The 14,522-nt window shown below is 32.8% G+C and overlaps 1 protein-coding gene across 1 annotated transcript in view; it reads right to left on the minus strand.

Moving 5' to 3' along the window:
* Nucleotides 1-378: 378 nt before the first annotated feature.
* LOC127733651 (SCO-spondin-like) overlaps nt 379-14,522 on the minus strand; it is a 66,360-nt gene continuing 52,216 nt past the window's right edge. Inside the window, exons 21-25 of the mRNA XM_052242968.1 lie at nt 5,968-6,138; nt 5,255-5,425; nt 2,845-3,041; nt 2,118-2,283; nt 379-452 (exon numbers count right to left, since the gene is read on the minus strand). Of these exons, the coding sequence (XP_052098928.1) occupies nt 379-452; nt 2,118-2,283; nt 2,845-3,041; nt 5,255-5,425; nt 5,968-6,138 (779 nt within the window). The remainder of the gene's footprint in view (nt 453-2,117; nt 2,284-2,844; nt 3,042-5,254; nt 5,426-5,967; nt 6,139-14,522) is intronic.

The raw sequence follows: 14,522 nt of genomic DNA on the forward strand, positions 1-14,522 counted from the left end.
AAACAACTTTTAATGATATTAATAAATGCAGTTTTTTTTTTTTTAGATACATGTAAGCCTTTCTTTTTTTTTAAGATGTTAATATTCTTTTTAAAGAAATGCACTGCAAAAATAAGTACCTATACAATATAGCAAGCAGTTGCATATCAGTACAAACATCACTGAAAAACGAAAAAAACATATCAAACTGCATATTGATATGTGCATGAAAAATGTATTAGTTTCATTGACCTTACAGTTAAGGATATATTTGTGTTTTATTCTTTCATACAGTTTTAGGTCTAGGATATTAATATACAACTTTAACACTTTCAACCAGTTGACAAAATAGGTGAAATCAGATATAAACGAAATAAGCCATAATCAAGTTTATCAATATCACAACACCATCATCAGCATCCTCATTGTTCCAATCATACATACAACAGTGACCACTGATATGGTCGATATTTCTGAAACAGAGTAAAACATTATATTGAATTTCCGTGTCAGGATAATACTTTAAACCCCTTTATGGAATGCACAATATATCGTTTTTACAACAGTCTACCAAAAAATTAAATCAAAGGACAAAATATCAATAGCATTTTTACCGATACGTTTATTTTTAAACAAAATTTCAGTGATATTTCATGATAACCGTAAAACTTTGAAAATTATTTAATGCGATTAAATTATATCTATGTAAAGGTTTTCACATTTTAAGATACTAGAATAGTCGTCTCATCTGTAAATTAACCGATTGTGTCCTTTTTCCAATATTTTTGGAGTGTTGAATCGCCCTATGGATGATGTTTGATTAGCAGGAGACGTTTACCCTATTGCCACATTGGTCTCCTTTTTTTTGGGGGGGGGGGATTTATGCGATTCCCTCAGCTTTGTTTTTACTTTGATTTGAATGATCTTTATTGATTTATGAAACTTGAACATTGCAAGCTACTGTTGCTTCTTGTTTGTTATAATTATGTTGATAACCAGGATATATAAAAAAATGAGAGAAAGAAATAATAATCTTGCTTAAAATATGATGGAGAAATACACTGTACACACTGAGAAAATGAAGACCTGAAAATCAATTCTCGAAAATTGTTTTCTATGACATACCGGAAAAAGTGCTAACGAAAATATATACCACTGATATTATAGTAAATACACCTTCACCAAGACAAACTTTTTTTATTTCAAACAGTAAAACATTTCAAATAATGTAAAGATAAAAATTGGGCTAAGACTTACATTTTTACTCGTGATATTTCCCTGCATCACACATAATACATAAACTACATAAAATACTGATACCTATTGTAAAAAAACTAACACCGTGCAATATTGTGGAGTATAATCCATTATCATGAAGTAATATTTGGATTATGAAACTTCAAATTTAAAAAAAAAAAATGAATATGTTTTATATACAAGAGCACGGGAACTTTCTGTAAAAGAAAATCCTTTATATTATCAAAATCTTCATAAATGTACTGCTATTATATTATTGTCTTCCTGTACACTAATTAGCCGATATTTTCCCGTATGCAATGACCTTAACTACGAGACCTCTCGTTAAAACTTCGGCCACCACACAGCATAAGTGCGAGGGGGAACCCGTGATGAAGAATGTAAATAAACGTACACGGGAAGGTAAATAGTAATAACTGGTTCTCAAAGAACCGATTAAATATACCAAATTCATTCAATAACTTTTAAGGAAAAGTTTAATTAACAAATAGGAACGCATGGAAAATAAATATATATATATATATATATATATATATCATGGCTTTAGTAATTCACATATTTCCATGTGACCACGTGCTCTGTGTTGATTGTTTATCAATGTTACGATCCGGTAAACTTCGGCAACAAACTCGGAAGTAAATTAACTTGCAATCAACAATCACTGAATGAAATTTTATTTGTCGATAATACGTTGTAGATTCGTAATAAATGTAAAAAAAAGTGCATACATGAATTAGTTTAGTATATATGCATGCATTGGTTCAATAATTTACATAACATTATAATTACAAGAAACACGTTTCATATGACTTTAAACGTTTTGTAAAGAATCAATTCCATAATTCTACTAAGTGTTAACTAGTCAACCAGAAATTACTTACTATCAGCACCACTAGGACAGGTCACCAAAACATATGGATCACAGCTGGCATATGACGTTGTCTCGTCACTGCCATCCTCGCAGTCTTCGACGCAGTCACACTTAAATGCCTCATCAATACAAGAAATGGACCCATGCTGGCATGAAAACCAACCCGTTGGACATGTCTACCAAGAAATTCAAATAGATTATGTAATTGACATTTAGGGTAAATAAATTTGTCTTCTAGTAATTATGTTTCCATTTAAACCGGTTTTGGCCAGTTTGATAAATTTTGATACACCACATGTTCCTGTCATATTCATTTCAAACATGAAATCATTAGAAAAACAGATTCTCTCACTTTAGTCCCATATACATACAATATATGTACACGCGCGGTAGTTAAATCTTTAGTTAACCTTGCATTTAAAAGTTCGGAAAAATCTCCGAGTAGATAAATATCATGACCAACGGGATGGTGCGAAATCTATATTAATAAAGTTTGCTGATTTTTATAGCTAAATACGGATGTATTTGAAATGAGATTTGAAATAATACAAAAATATGCAATATATACATATTTTGATCGTAGCTTTTTATTCAAACATCCCTTTTTATTTATGTCTGTAGTTTATTGTGTTTTGCTTTCAACTTCCTTTTTTACACATATAAACAATCCAAAACATAAGAACAATAACATCAATAAATGTTTTTACAAATACTTCAAATGAACCACTTAAACCTACCTGTACGTATGCACCATATCCTGACGTTGGACAAGCTTGTATGTTGCAGTAGCCATATTCGCTTGATGAACCACTACAAGGAAGTCCACCATTATCTGGCCTTGGATCATCACATACTCTCATTCTCGATTGTCGACCACCACCACAAGTAACTGAACATACACCCCACGACTGCCATTGTCCCCATGCCCCATCAACTGTTTGGGAAAATATGCAATGTGTGAATACAATTATCTTATGGAAGACTATACAGACATGTATAAATATATATAATTTAAGTGGGGTATTTTTCAAACATTCCGTGGTTCGACAAAAGATTTTTAGCAGAATCTCCTTCCCCTGATATTCCATAACAATTAACCAAATCAGGCTGGCCTCCATAAAACTTTCGAAGGAATAACAATACAACCAACTCTTGGTTCAAAAGCTTCCTTGTAAGGTAAGCGCAGCTACCACCAATCAACAAAATCATTAAAGGAATCGTAAACTCTAAGATATTTCCTCCTTTTACAGGGGCTGCTGGAATGGTGTTGCATAGAAACGAAAGATTTACACAATAGACAACCGTCATTTATTGGCTGTCATTGGATAATCACAAACTCTTATTCTTGAATTTTGTTTACCATCACAATTGACTGAACACATAACAAAAAACGCTATGGTCCAATTGCACGATAAATTTTTTGTTTAAAATAATGATATCAAATTGTGTGAAAAAAACTTATCAAAGATACCAGGTCTACGATTTTTTACGCGAGACCCACTTTTTGTCTTCCACTGAATCATTAGTGACGCTATCAAATTCAAAAAATCAAAAAGGCCAAAAAAGATACCGAGTTAAGTACTATTCAGGACCCAAATTTCCGAAATATATTTACCAAATCTAGCTATGGTAATCATGGTAATTCATGGGGTAAGAAATTCTTAGTTTTTCGAACAATAAGTGCCGACTCCTGGTTTGGTTGTTGACAATTCTCTGAGGACAAGTTCAAAAATATTATTTTTTTAAAATGTAAGTATGTTATTGCCATTGACTCCGTATGTTACAATCCCATAGTTTTCGCGAGTTTGAAAACAAAATAAATTTTAAAGCCAAAAAGTGAATATCTTTTTGTTCTGGCACTTTCTAATGGTCAACTTACAGAAAGTTATTTCAGTCGGCGTTGTCTGTAGTTTTGTATAAATATTCTAGATCGCCTGATGTATTAATACACATTCTTACATTCTTATATCCTATATGCATACCAGCTATACAGTTCTATTGCATTTTTGTCTCGCGTGCCGGCGGCGGCGTCAACAATGTATAAGTTTGAGATAAGGTCAAGTTCAAGGGGGATCCACATGTGGTGCGTAGGTCAATAATATTTGGTATGCAGTTGTATTAGCATTTGCACATCTCATTTTTTTATAGAGATCATTCGGCCCGACCCTAGAAGTCATGGTCTATTGATTTTGAAACTTTTGCCTAGTTTACATGTATAAGTTTGTGATTAGGTCAGTTTAAGGGGAACCATTAGTGGTTGGTCAATGATATTCGGTATGCAGTTGTATAAGCATTGGGACATTTCATTTCCATAGAGATCATTTGGCCATGTCCGCTCAGATATGGTCTATTGACTTTAAAACTTTTGCTTAGTTTACATGTTTTTGTTTGTGATTAGGTCAGTTTAAGGGGAACTTTTAGTGGTAGGTCAGTGATATTCGGTATGCAGATGTATAAGAATTGGCACATCGCATTGCGGTGGAAATTATTTTCCCCCTCCCCCCTTCAGTCGTGGTTCATTGACCCTGAATGTTTGGCATTATTTGCATGTTAAAGTTTGTGATTAAATCAGTTTTAGATAAACGACTAATGTTGAGTCAATGATATTTGGTATGCAGTTGTACTGGCATTTGCAAGTCTCATTTCCATGGAGATTAAATGGCCCTACCATCTCATCACGGTTCATTAACTTTGAAACTTTGACATAGTTTACAAGTGAAAGTTTGTGTTTGGGTTAGTTTAAAGGGAACCGCTTATGATAAGTCAATGGTATTTGGTATGCAGTTTTATAAGCATGTCATTTAACATTCCACAGAGGTTATTTGGCCCTGCATCTTTGGTCATAATTCATTGACTTTTAAAGATTTGCATAGTTTACATGTTTGAATATTGCCATTTTAATTTCAACATTTGTATAATACCATCAAAATTGCAAAACGCGAGACAAAACTCTGTGGTGTCAACAGTTTGTTCATTGTTTTTATTTTTTTTAATAAATTGAAAAGAACTATTGTGGCATAACAATATTGATTAACATGAGAACGTTACATCAGTAGATTTTAAAACTCACCAAGTTAAAACTGAATCTTTGAAATTGTCATTTATACATGAAAACTTTTTAACTTATCAAACTTGGTTCATACATACCTATGCAACTATGAGTATTACACGATTGTGTTTCCTGACCATTACCAGCGCAAGGTGATCCATTATATTGTACAGCTGGATTTGTACACGACCTAGTACGATCTTGTGTTCCGCCATCACATGTTACGGTGCAAGTCCCCCAAGATAACCAATTTGACCATTCGCCATCAACTATTTATCAGAAAGAACAACACATAAATTGTTGTACAAGGTAACATCAAAGAATTTGAATTAAAAAGTAAGGTTAGAAAAATTCCTTGACTCATGATCAATATTAGAATTTACAATTATAAAAAAATATCGTATTAAAGAATGCTAACAGTTACTAAAAGCAAGTAATATGTGCTTAGTGATATAAAGTGTATGCTCTACTGACAGCGAACGCTGTATTTCCAAGTAACTTTTAACACCAAAATTAGACAATTCGACACGAGCTTGAGATTAAATGTTCAAAGAAAATTGTGAACTTTTTTTATACATAGACGAAAATAACAGCTCTCAAAAACGTATGATGTAACAACGATTTTGGAATCAATATTTATCCAAAAATAGATGACGTAATGTTTTCGATCAGCAGTATAATTGGTAACTCAGTCTAGTACAGTAAAATCATGCTTCCGTAAGAACAATTTTCATTATCAAATGGTTTTGTGTGGAGTTTTAATTACTCCATTTCCATTTTAGCCTGAAATCTTAATTTATATTTTACTCACTTGGACATGGCGTTAGAGTACATGTTTGTGTTGTTGTACCTGACCCAACACAATCGGCTCCACTATGGGCTGGTGCAGGATCAGCACAATTTCTGGATCTATCCTGTGTACCACTTGCACATGATACAGAGCAAGTTCCCCATGTACCCCATACAGCCCACATACCATCAACTATGAAATTGTACAAAATCATTCATTTTATCTTTCATGAGTTCTTGATAAATAGAAATTCATATCATTCAAAATTAAAGCATCGCACGTAATATATGTTACTGAAATCTACCCTTATAAAAGTCCAGGCATATACAAATAAGCGAAGTGCCAATTACAACGATATTCATTCAATTACTATTTGCACCAAAACAGACAAATTCTCGAGCGCATTCTTCCAGGTTTTTTCTAAAGCGTAAAAAACGAGATTAAGATAAATAAAATATAATCTTAAACATGATATAGATATTTCAAAAATAAATCATACAAATCCGAATAATGTACGTGTTGTCATATTATACGTCACTTTTATGATTACCAGATAATTGTATATATGTTTTCATTAATGCATATTCCAAAATTGTTATAAGACATACTTGGACAAGGGACTTGAGTACATGTTTGTGTATCTATATCCGAACCACTACAATCTTGTCCACTATGCTGTGGTGTTGGGCTGTCACACTGACGTTGTCTTGTTTCGGTGCCACTTGCACAGGTTACGGAGCAAGTTCCCCAGGAAGCCCAACTTCCCCAATTACCATCAACTAAGAAATGTGTGTAAGAATAAATAATTTTTCAACATATGTAATAAGCAATTTTGTGGATTCCCAATTTCTGTTAATAGTTAGTTTTCTTAAGTAACAATTAAGATTCAAGACAGTGCTAGGTAATAATATGGATTCCGATGATGTTTTTAAGGTTCAATTTCATTAATCAAATAATTCATCAACTATTAAATTTGGAATATTGTTTAATGATGTTTGTGTCCTGTATATTTTTTATGTTCTTGAGTTTCAAAGTTTGCCACGAAGAGAACCAGAAAAAGGCAGTTGTTAAAGAGTAAAAGGTCGAGTGCTTTGGCTCTGTAATAACTGCATGTTTCTGCAGTCAAAACGATATCTTCTTTGATAAAAATGAAAATAACACTTAATAAAAGGCATGCGTCCGAAGCGCTTTTCTGGATTTACCGATGAACATATGTACCCGATAAGAGATAACATACCTACAGTTCATATGTTATTGCAGGATAAAGAATTCTTTGTTTTGTTTACTTTAAGTTTAAATATAGTTTTAAAACAACTGTTACTTTTACTCGATTTAACCGGTAAAATGAATTCCACACTTCTTATCCATTCTTCTACAAAAGGCTGATTCAAACATCATCTACGACTCACTCTGTACTTACTGCTCAAAATGGATAAAACGAGATAAAGCTGACAAAAAGTCCTTAGATTCTTTTTTTAATTCAGTAATGAACATAGTTGATATTCGTATTAAACATTTTAAAGAACATTTTACTCCTAACAACAACAATAATAGCCCTATTTCTCGTATCAAACATAAGCTAAAAGAACTCGTCAAGGAATTTGTTTTTGTTCCGGCTGATAAGGCTGCTAATAATATCATTATTGTTTGACGTAAATTTTACATTGAGGTTCTGCAAAAGGAAATCACGAATTCACCAATATTCCGACTGACTCAATTTTCGGAAAATGACATCTGTAACAAACATAAACTTTTAGCTGCCTCTTTACAAGCAGAACCAAATACAATGAAAGTTCCAACTATGTTCTGGCTTCCAAAGCTGCACAAAACACCTTACAAATATAGATTTATTTCGTCTTCAAGCCATTGTTCCACTACTAAACTGTTTATTCTACTTACTAGTACACTTGGTACAATCAAAAACTTGGTAATAAACTGTGCACCACTTATTGCGGACCTGTTTCTGTATTGTTATGAGTTACAATTTATGACTAACATCAGCAAAGACCCATCGAAACAACATCTATACATAAATTTGATAACATTTTAAGATATTTGGATGATATATTGGCTCTCAATAATGACGACTTCAGTATGTACACTAAAGAGATTTATCCTGCTAAACTGACTTTAAATAAAGCTAATACTAACAATGAACACTGCCCTTTCCTGGATCTTGATATCTATATCTTTAACAGGAAGCTTAATACCAAAATTTATGATGAAAGAGATGATTTTTCATATCCTATTGTTAATTACTAGTATCTATTTTTAGATGATGACGTTCCCTTCTCACCATTTTATGGTGTTTATTTATCTCAACTTGTTCGATTCGCTCGTGTATGTAACAACGTATTTGATTTTAACGAAAGAAATCTCTGTATTTCTGAAAAATTATTACACCAGGGTTTTTCGATATCACAAACTAGTCAAAACATTCCTAAATGTTATCATCGGTACAAGGATATCATTCGTAAACATAAATCAACATGCAGACATCTTATACGTTCAGGTATTTCACATCCAATCTTTTATGGTAATATTCTATACAAAGCACAAACATGTCGACATTCACTTCTAACCTTTAAACAGACTTATTCAGAAGGGATATAGTTACGATACTATTGTTAGGTCATTAAAGACGGCATATTTTGGTATTAATATTGATTCACTCATAGGGTCTTTGCATCGGAAATAAACACATTTATTCTAAAACCAGTCGTTTGCAAGATACGGGTTATGTTCTTCTGATATATTTTATGATGGTATGATAGTAAACCCCTAACGGGAGGGATTGTGCTTGATTTTCATATGATGAAGACATAATCTTTCAATCAGTTTGTTTGAGTTCTGGAGCTGGCATGTCAGTATACCTGCCTAGTAGTCCTTTGTTAATTTATGTATAATTGTCATTTTGCTTAATTTTTTGTTACCTATTCTTACATCGGACTTGGACTTCTTTTAAACTACTGTGTTTTACTGTGCGTATTGTTGTGTTTTTGTTTATTCTACATTGGCTAGAGGTATATGGGAGGGTTGAGATCTCACAAAACATGTTTAACCCCGCAACATTTTTGCACCTGTCCCAAGTCAGGAGCCTCTGGCCTTTATTAGTCTTGTATGTTTTTTTTAATTTTAGTTCATTTAAATGTTTTTGGAGTTTAGTGTGTCGTCCATTTACATTGAACTAGTGCACATTTTTGTTTAGGGCCAGCTGAAGCCTGCCTCTGGGTGCGGGAGTTTCTCGCTGTGTTGAAGACCCATTGGTGGCTTTCGGTTGTTTTCTGCTCTTTGGTCGGGTTGTTGTCTCTTTGACACATTCCCCATTTCCATTCTCGATTTTATATAGAGAAAACTCAGCAAAATGTTAAAGTGATCAGTAAACATGTTCATCTCTGAAAATATTGATACATGTTTTCTTATTGACTACACTTACTTGGACATGTGACTTTAGTGCATGTCTGTGTTTCTGTACCGGAACCGCTGCAGTCCTGTCCATTGTGTTGTGCTGCTGGACTGTCACACTGACGTAGTCTGGTTTCGGTGCCACTTGCACAGGTTACGGAGCAAGTTCCCCAGGAAGCCCAACTTCCCCAATTACCATCAACTTAGAAGTGTGTGTAAGAATAAATAATATTTTAACATATGTAAAAAGCAATATTATGGATTTCCAATTTCTGTTGATAGTTAGTTTTCTTAAGTACCAGTTAAGCTTCAAGACAGTGCTAGGTAATAATATGGATTACGATGATATTTTTAAGGTTCATTTTCATTAATCAAATAATTCACATCAACTATTGAATTTGGAATATTGTTTAATATGTTTATGTTCTCTATTATTTTTGTGTTCTAGAATTTTAAGTTTGCCGTGAAGAGAACCAGAAAAAAAACCAGTTGTAAGATAGTAAAAGGTAGAGCTCTTTGGTTCTTTTTGTAGTTTACTTCTTTAAAAGGGAACAGCAGAAAGTAGATTGAAAGAATTCAGTTCTAGATGTCAATCGACTTCTTTATTAATGTAATTTATACGCGTGGTACACAATAAAAACAAATCAGAACAAATACACAAAATGGGACTGATAAAAATAAAAACTAAACATGTTACACATTAGGGATTCCTTAAAGCTCCGTTCCCAAATTTCTTATAAAGTGAGCACGGCAATTTGTAATAACTGCATGCTTAAAGATACCTTTGGTGACGTTTCTGCAGTCCAAACCATATCTTTGATAAAAAATGATAAAAAAAAACACTTAAGAAATTTCATGGGTACGAATGTCTTTCCTGGATTTACTGGTATATAAATTAATTCGATTGGACATGAAACATAAAAGGCATATAATTTATAGTTATTGCAGAATAAAGACTATTTTTTGTTTAGTTTTAGTTTAAATATAGTTTTAAAACAACTGCAATTTTTACTTGATTTAACCCGATCAATTAATCAATTCCACCTCTAAAATTATTGACTATACTTACTTGGACATGTGACTTTAGTGCATGTTTGTGTTTCTGTACCCGAACCGCTACAGTCCTGTCCATTGTGTTGTACTGCTGGACTGTCACACAGACGTTGTCTTGTTTGGGTTCCACTTGCACAAGTTACTGAACAAGTTCCCCATGACGCCCAATTTCCCCAATTACCATCAACTGAAACGTCAATTAAAATGGAAATAGCAACTTTTAGTATAAAAATTTGGCCTTTTGTTTTGTAGGTATTAATCAGTACCTTTACACAAAAAAGCCTGTGTCGCTCATCTAAGTCTCTGTGCATCTTTTACAGTGGACACTCTCCAATATTGTTGACTAGAATAGAATTCATGACAGCAATAGCCTGATCATTTTTTTAATTATTACTGCAACAGTTTCTCTCTATCTTCTTATTTTTTGCCCAAAACACAAAAAAGGGTAAAAAAATCGTCTTTTAAGGACAACCACTCCTGTACAGAGTCTACTATAATTTCGACAGCCTTGATTTATTTGTAGATCTTGTCTTGAATTTTTGTTTTTTAAAGTGTCTGTCTATCTTTTATAAGGCTAAAATCCCAAAAATGGGTAAACATTGTCATTACAGACCAAAAATTCCTATAAGTAGTCGATTGACAATTTCGGCCATGTTGACTCATTTGATCTTATCTTGGTAATCATTTTTGCTATTTAAAGTCTCTATCCTATATTTTATAGTTTTCAAGATAAAAAACACTAAAAAGGGTAAAAATCATCATTAAAGAGCAATATCTCCAATAAGGAGTCGTTGGCTGATTTCATCAAGCTGATTTATTTGTAGATCTTGTCTTGCTGATCATTTTTGCTTATTTAAGTTTTTATCTATCTATTATAATCTTTAAAATATTAGGCATAAAATCGGTTAAAAATCGCCATAAAAGGGCAATTTTTCCAGTAAGAAGTCGACGAACGATTTGGTAATGCTGACTTATTTTTAGATCTTGTCTTGCTTTTCTTATTGTTGCTTTTTAAAGTGTCTATCTATATATTATAGTTTTCAAGATAATAGACAAAAACACAATAAATGGGTAAAAATCGTCATAAAAGAGCAATAACTCAATAAAGAGTCGTCGGACGATTACAGCGATCTAACTTATTTGTAGAGTTTTTCTTGCTGATCATTTGTGCTTATTTAAGTTTTTAACCATCTATTATCTATTTTAGTTCTTAAGGTCAAGGAACAGTAAATGGGCTATGTCACAGATTTTGGTAAAATTTTGCAAACAGATTAGCTCGTTGAACTATAATTGAATATCGAAAAAATAATGAATATATCTATTTTATTTTCTGAAATATGAGTGCTTACATTCTTTCAAAATAGTTGAGCATTTGTATAGAAAGCACATAAAATCGGCGAAAAACGGTCTTAAATTTGTCTTAAAATCATCAAATCTCCAATTTCAAGTACATAGATTTTTCTTTAAAAACTATATGTTGTTTATTCATAAATTTCCGTTTTAATGAAAAAAATATTATTATATCATCACCGACTTGGTTTTCTTGTGTATTAAGAGCCAATCCGCCAGAAAACCATGCAATATTCAGAAAATCGTCCAAATCGACAATCACAACTTGACAAATTTTTATACATCATCTTAATCCTTGACATAAAATAAAAGAATTTGACCACTTAATTTTTCCCAGAATCGTATCTATTTTTAGTAACAGCCTCATTTGCATAATTCTGTAAATTCATAATGAAACCAAGGAAAAATCCAACTTTTTATGCCTTTTAAGAATGACCCAGAAGCATATTAAATGGGGTAGTTGAGTTTTTAGAGTAATGTCAGCTGAAACTCATCCATTTTACTATGTTATGATCAATGCAAATGAAAATTTAAACGATTTGGCACATTGCCAGGAGCAGGGACACAAAGGCGGGGTTTTTCATACATGAATTTACGTGGTTTTCATTCGCTTCTATCTTGCAAGACCCATTCCGGATTTGTTTGCAACTTATATCGGTTTTAACTATGGGGTATGTTTTAGATCGAAACAAAATATTAAGCTTGGCAAATGACTATTATATGTTAATTTATGCCTTGGAAGAATGGTGATTTTAGTCCCAAATTGACACATTTTGATTTTGATTTTAATTATATTCTAAACACAATTGGTACTAAAATGGCTCATAAAATAATTCGAACAAGTAAAATCAATTTGTCTGAAAAATGAAATAAGACGTATTTGTACTGCAAGTCCAAAAATCAATAAATTGTCTGAAACCAGGGAGTCCATCTTTTATGCTCTTCCATTGACTTATCTCCCTTGGGTAAGATCTCAAACATGTCAGCTCCCAGTGATTGTTTGGCAGACAAATGTTTACAGTGAAGTTTGTGACTTTAATAATCTAGGAAGAGCATGTGGGCTATCCCAGCCTTATACATCTACATATTACAAACTATTTAAGATATCTGAATGCACTAAAGACCAAAATAGCATTTCCAAAAAAATAATTACTGCCAAGAAATTTGACAATCATGACAATAATTTAGTGAATAAACATCATAAATATTGATTGGAAAAATAAGTCCATGAACAGCAAAAAGAGTTTTTAGATTTCAACGAGCAAAACAAAAGTATTCTAAATCATTCTTCGTATAAAAAAAAAGTGAGCGAGTGGAACCAACTTGCATGCACCAAAAATGGCAAAATTGAGATTGAGAGAGTCAAAACTGCTCTGGCGCACCAACAATAAATCAACGACACTCTCTCTGCCGTGGTATTGAAACCAGCATTGGTAACCAAACATATTCATACAGATACAGACTACCATTCATCTACATTTAGGAAGTCTGAATAATACTGAAAACTATGGTGTAGAATTTCCAACAGGACTCCTTATTTTATATAAGACAAGGAGTGGTTTATTTTCCAATGGTAGTTACATCATCTTGTCTTTGAATATGCTCAAAGTACAGGGACTTTTATGGAATTCATTGACATGATAGTCAAGCAAGATGTCAACATCTCGTCCAACCCTCTTCCAGCAAAGCCAAAGCTGACCAAGGATCTTCACCCTTTCAAAACAGGCTGTATACAGGACTAGTTATTCCAGTAGGAACAGGTACAAATCTTACAATCAATTTTCATTTGTTCCATATAGTCAATCTGAAATTAGGGGACCAACAATTGATACATTAGCTAGATTAAAAAAGGGGGGGTGTTGCAGGGGTATGTGAATATTCTTTTACACCTGACCTGTTTCTAAGACATCTTATTTATTTCCTATTGCAAAGTGCAAGCAAATAATATATATCCGTATACATTGTTCTGTCTTGGGACCATTTGATTAAAAAAGCAAGGGGGAGGGTTAGAATGGTCAAAATATTTATGTCCTTGTCAGCTTAGGACAGAATTTTAATTTTCAAGCTATTAACCAGGGTACAATATATATTTATTTTCTGCTTTAAAAAATCAATTTATAGACTAGAATCATGATAATAATCAAAATCTATTTCAACATTAGTTTACGTTTAGCAGGTCAGGTTTTTATTCTCTTCCCCTAAGTTATATTTTCAGTTCTTACTGGAAGTTGTTCAGCTCTTTGTCTACTAAAAAAAATTTTATCTAGTGGAAAAGCCTCCTACAAATACATGTTATACATGCAAAATACTGTACATGTAACACTAGATAACTTTATCCAGAGAATAATATTTTTTAGCTCACCGGGGCCCAAAGGGCCCCATGTGAGCTTATGCCATCACTTGGCGTCTGTCGTCCTTTGTCATCTGTCGTCGTCGTAAACTATTTAAAAAATCTTCTCCTCTGAAACTACTGGGCCAAATACCTTCAAATATTAACTAAATGTTCCTTAGGGTATCTAGTTTATAAATTATATCCGAAGTTTTGATCCATCGACAAACATGGCCGCCATGGGTTAAAAATAGAACATAGGGGTCAAATGCAGTTTTTGGCTTATATCTCAAAAACTAAATCTTTTAGAGCAAATCTGACAGGGTAAAATTGTTCAATTGGTCAAGATCTATCAGCTCTGAAATTTTCAGACGAATCGAAGAACCCATTGTTGGGTTGCTGCCACTGAATTGGTAGTTTTAACAAAATTTTGCAGTTT

This window comes from Mytilus californianus, unplaced genomic scaffold (assembly GCF_021869535.1).
Source record: "Mytilus californianus isolate M0D057914Y unplaced genomic scaffold, xbMytCali1.0.p SCAF_3, whole genome shotgun sequence".
Taxonomy (NCBI): Eukaryota; Metazoa; Mollusca; class Bivalvia; order Mytilida; family Mytilidae; genus Mytilus; species Mytilus californianus.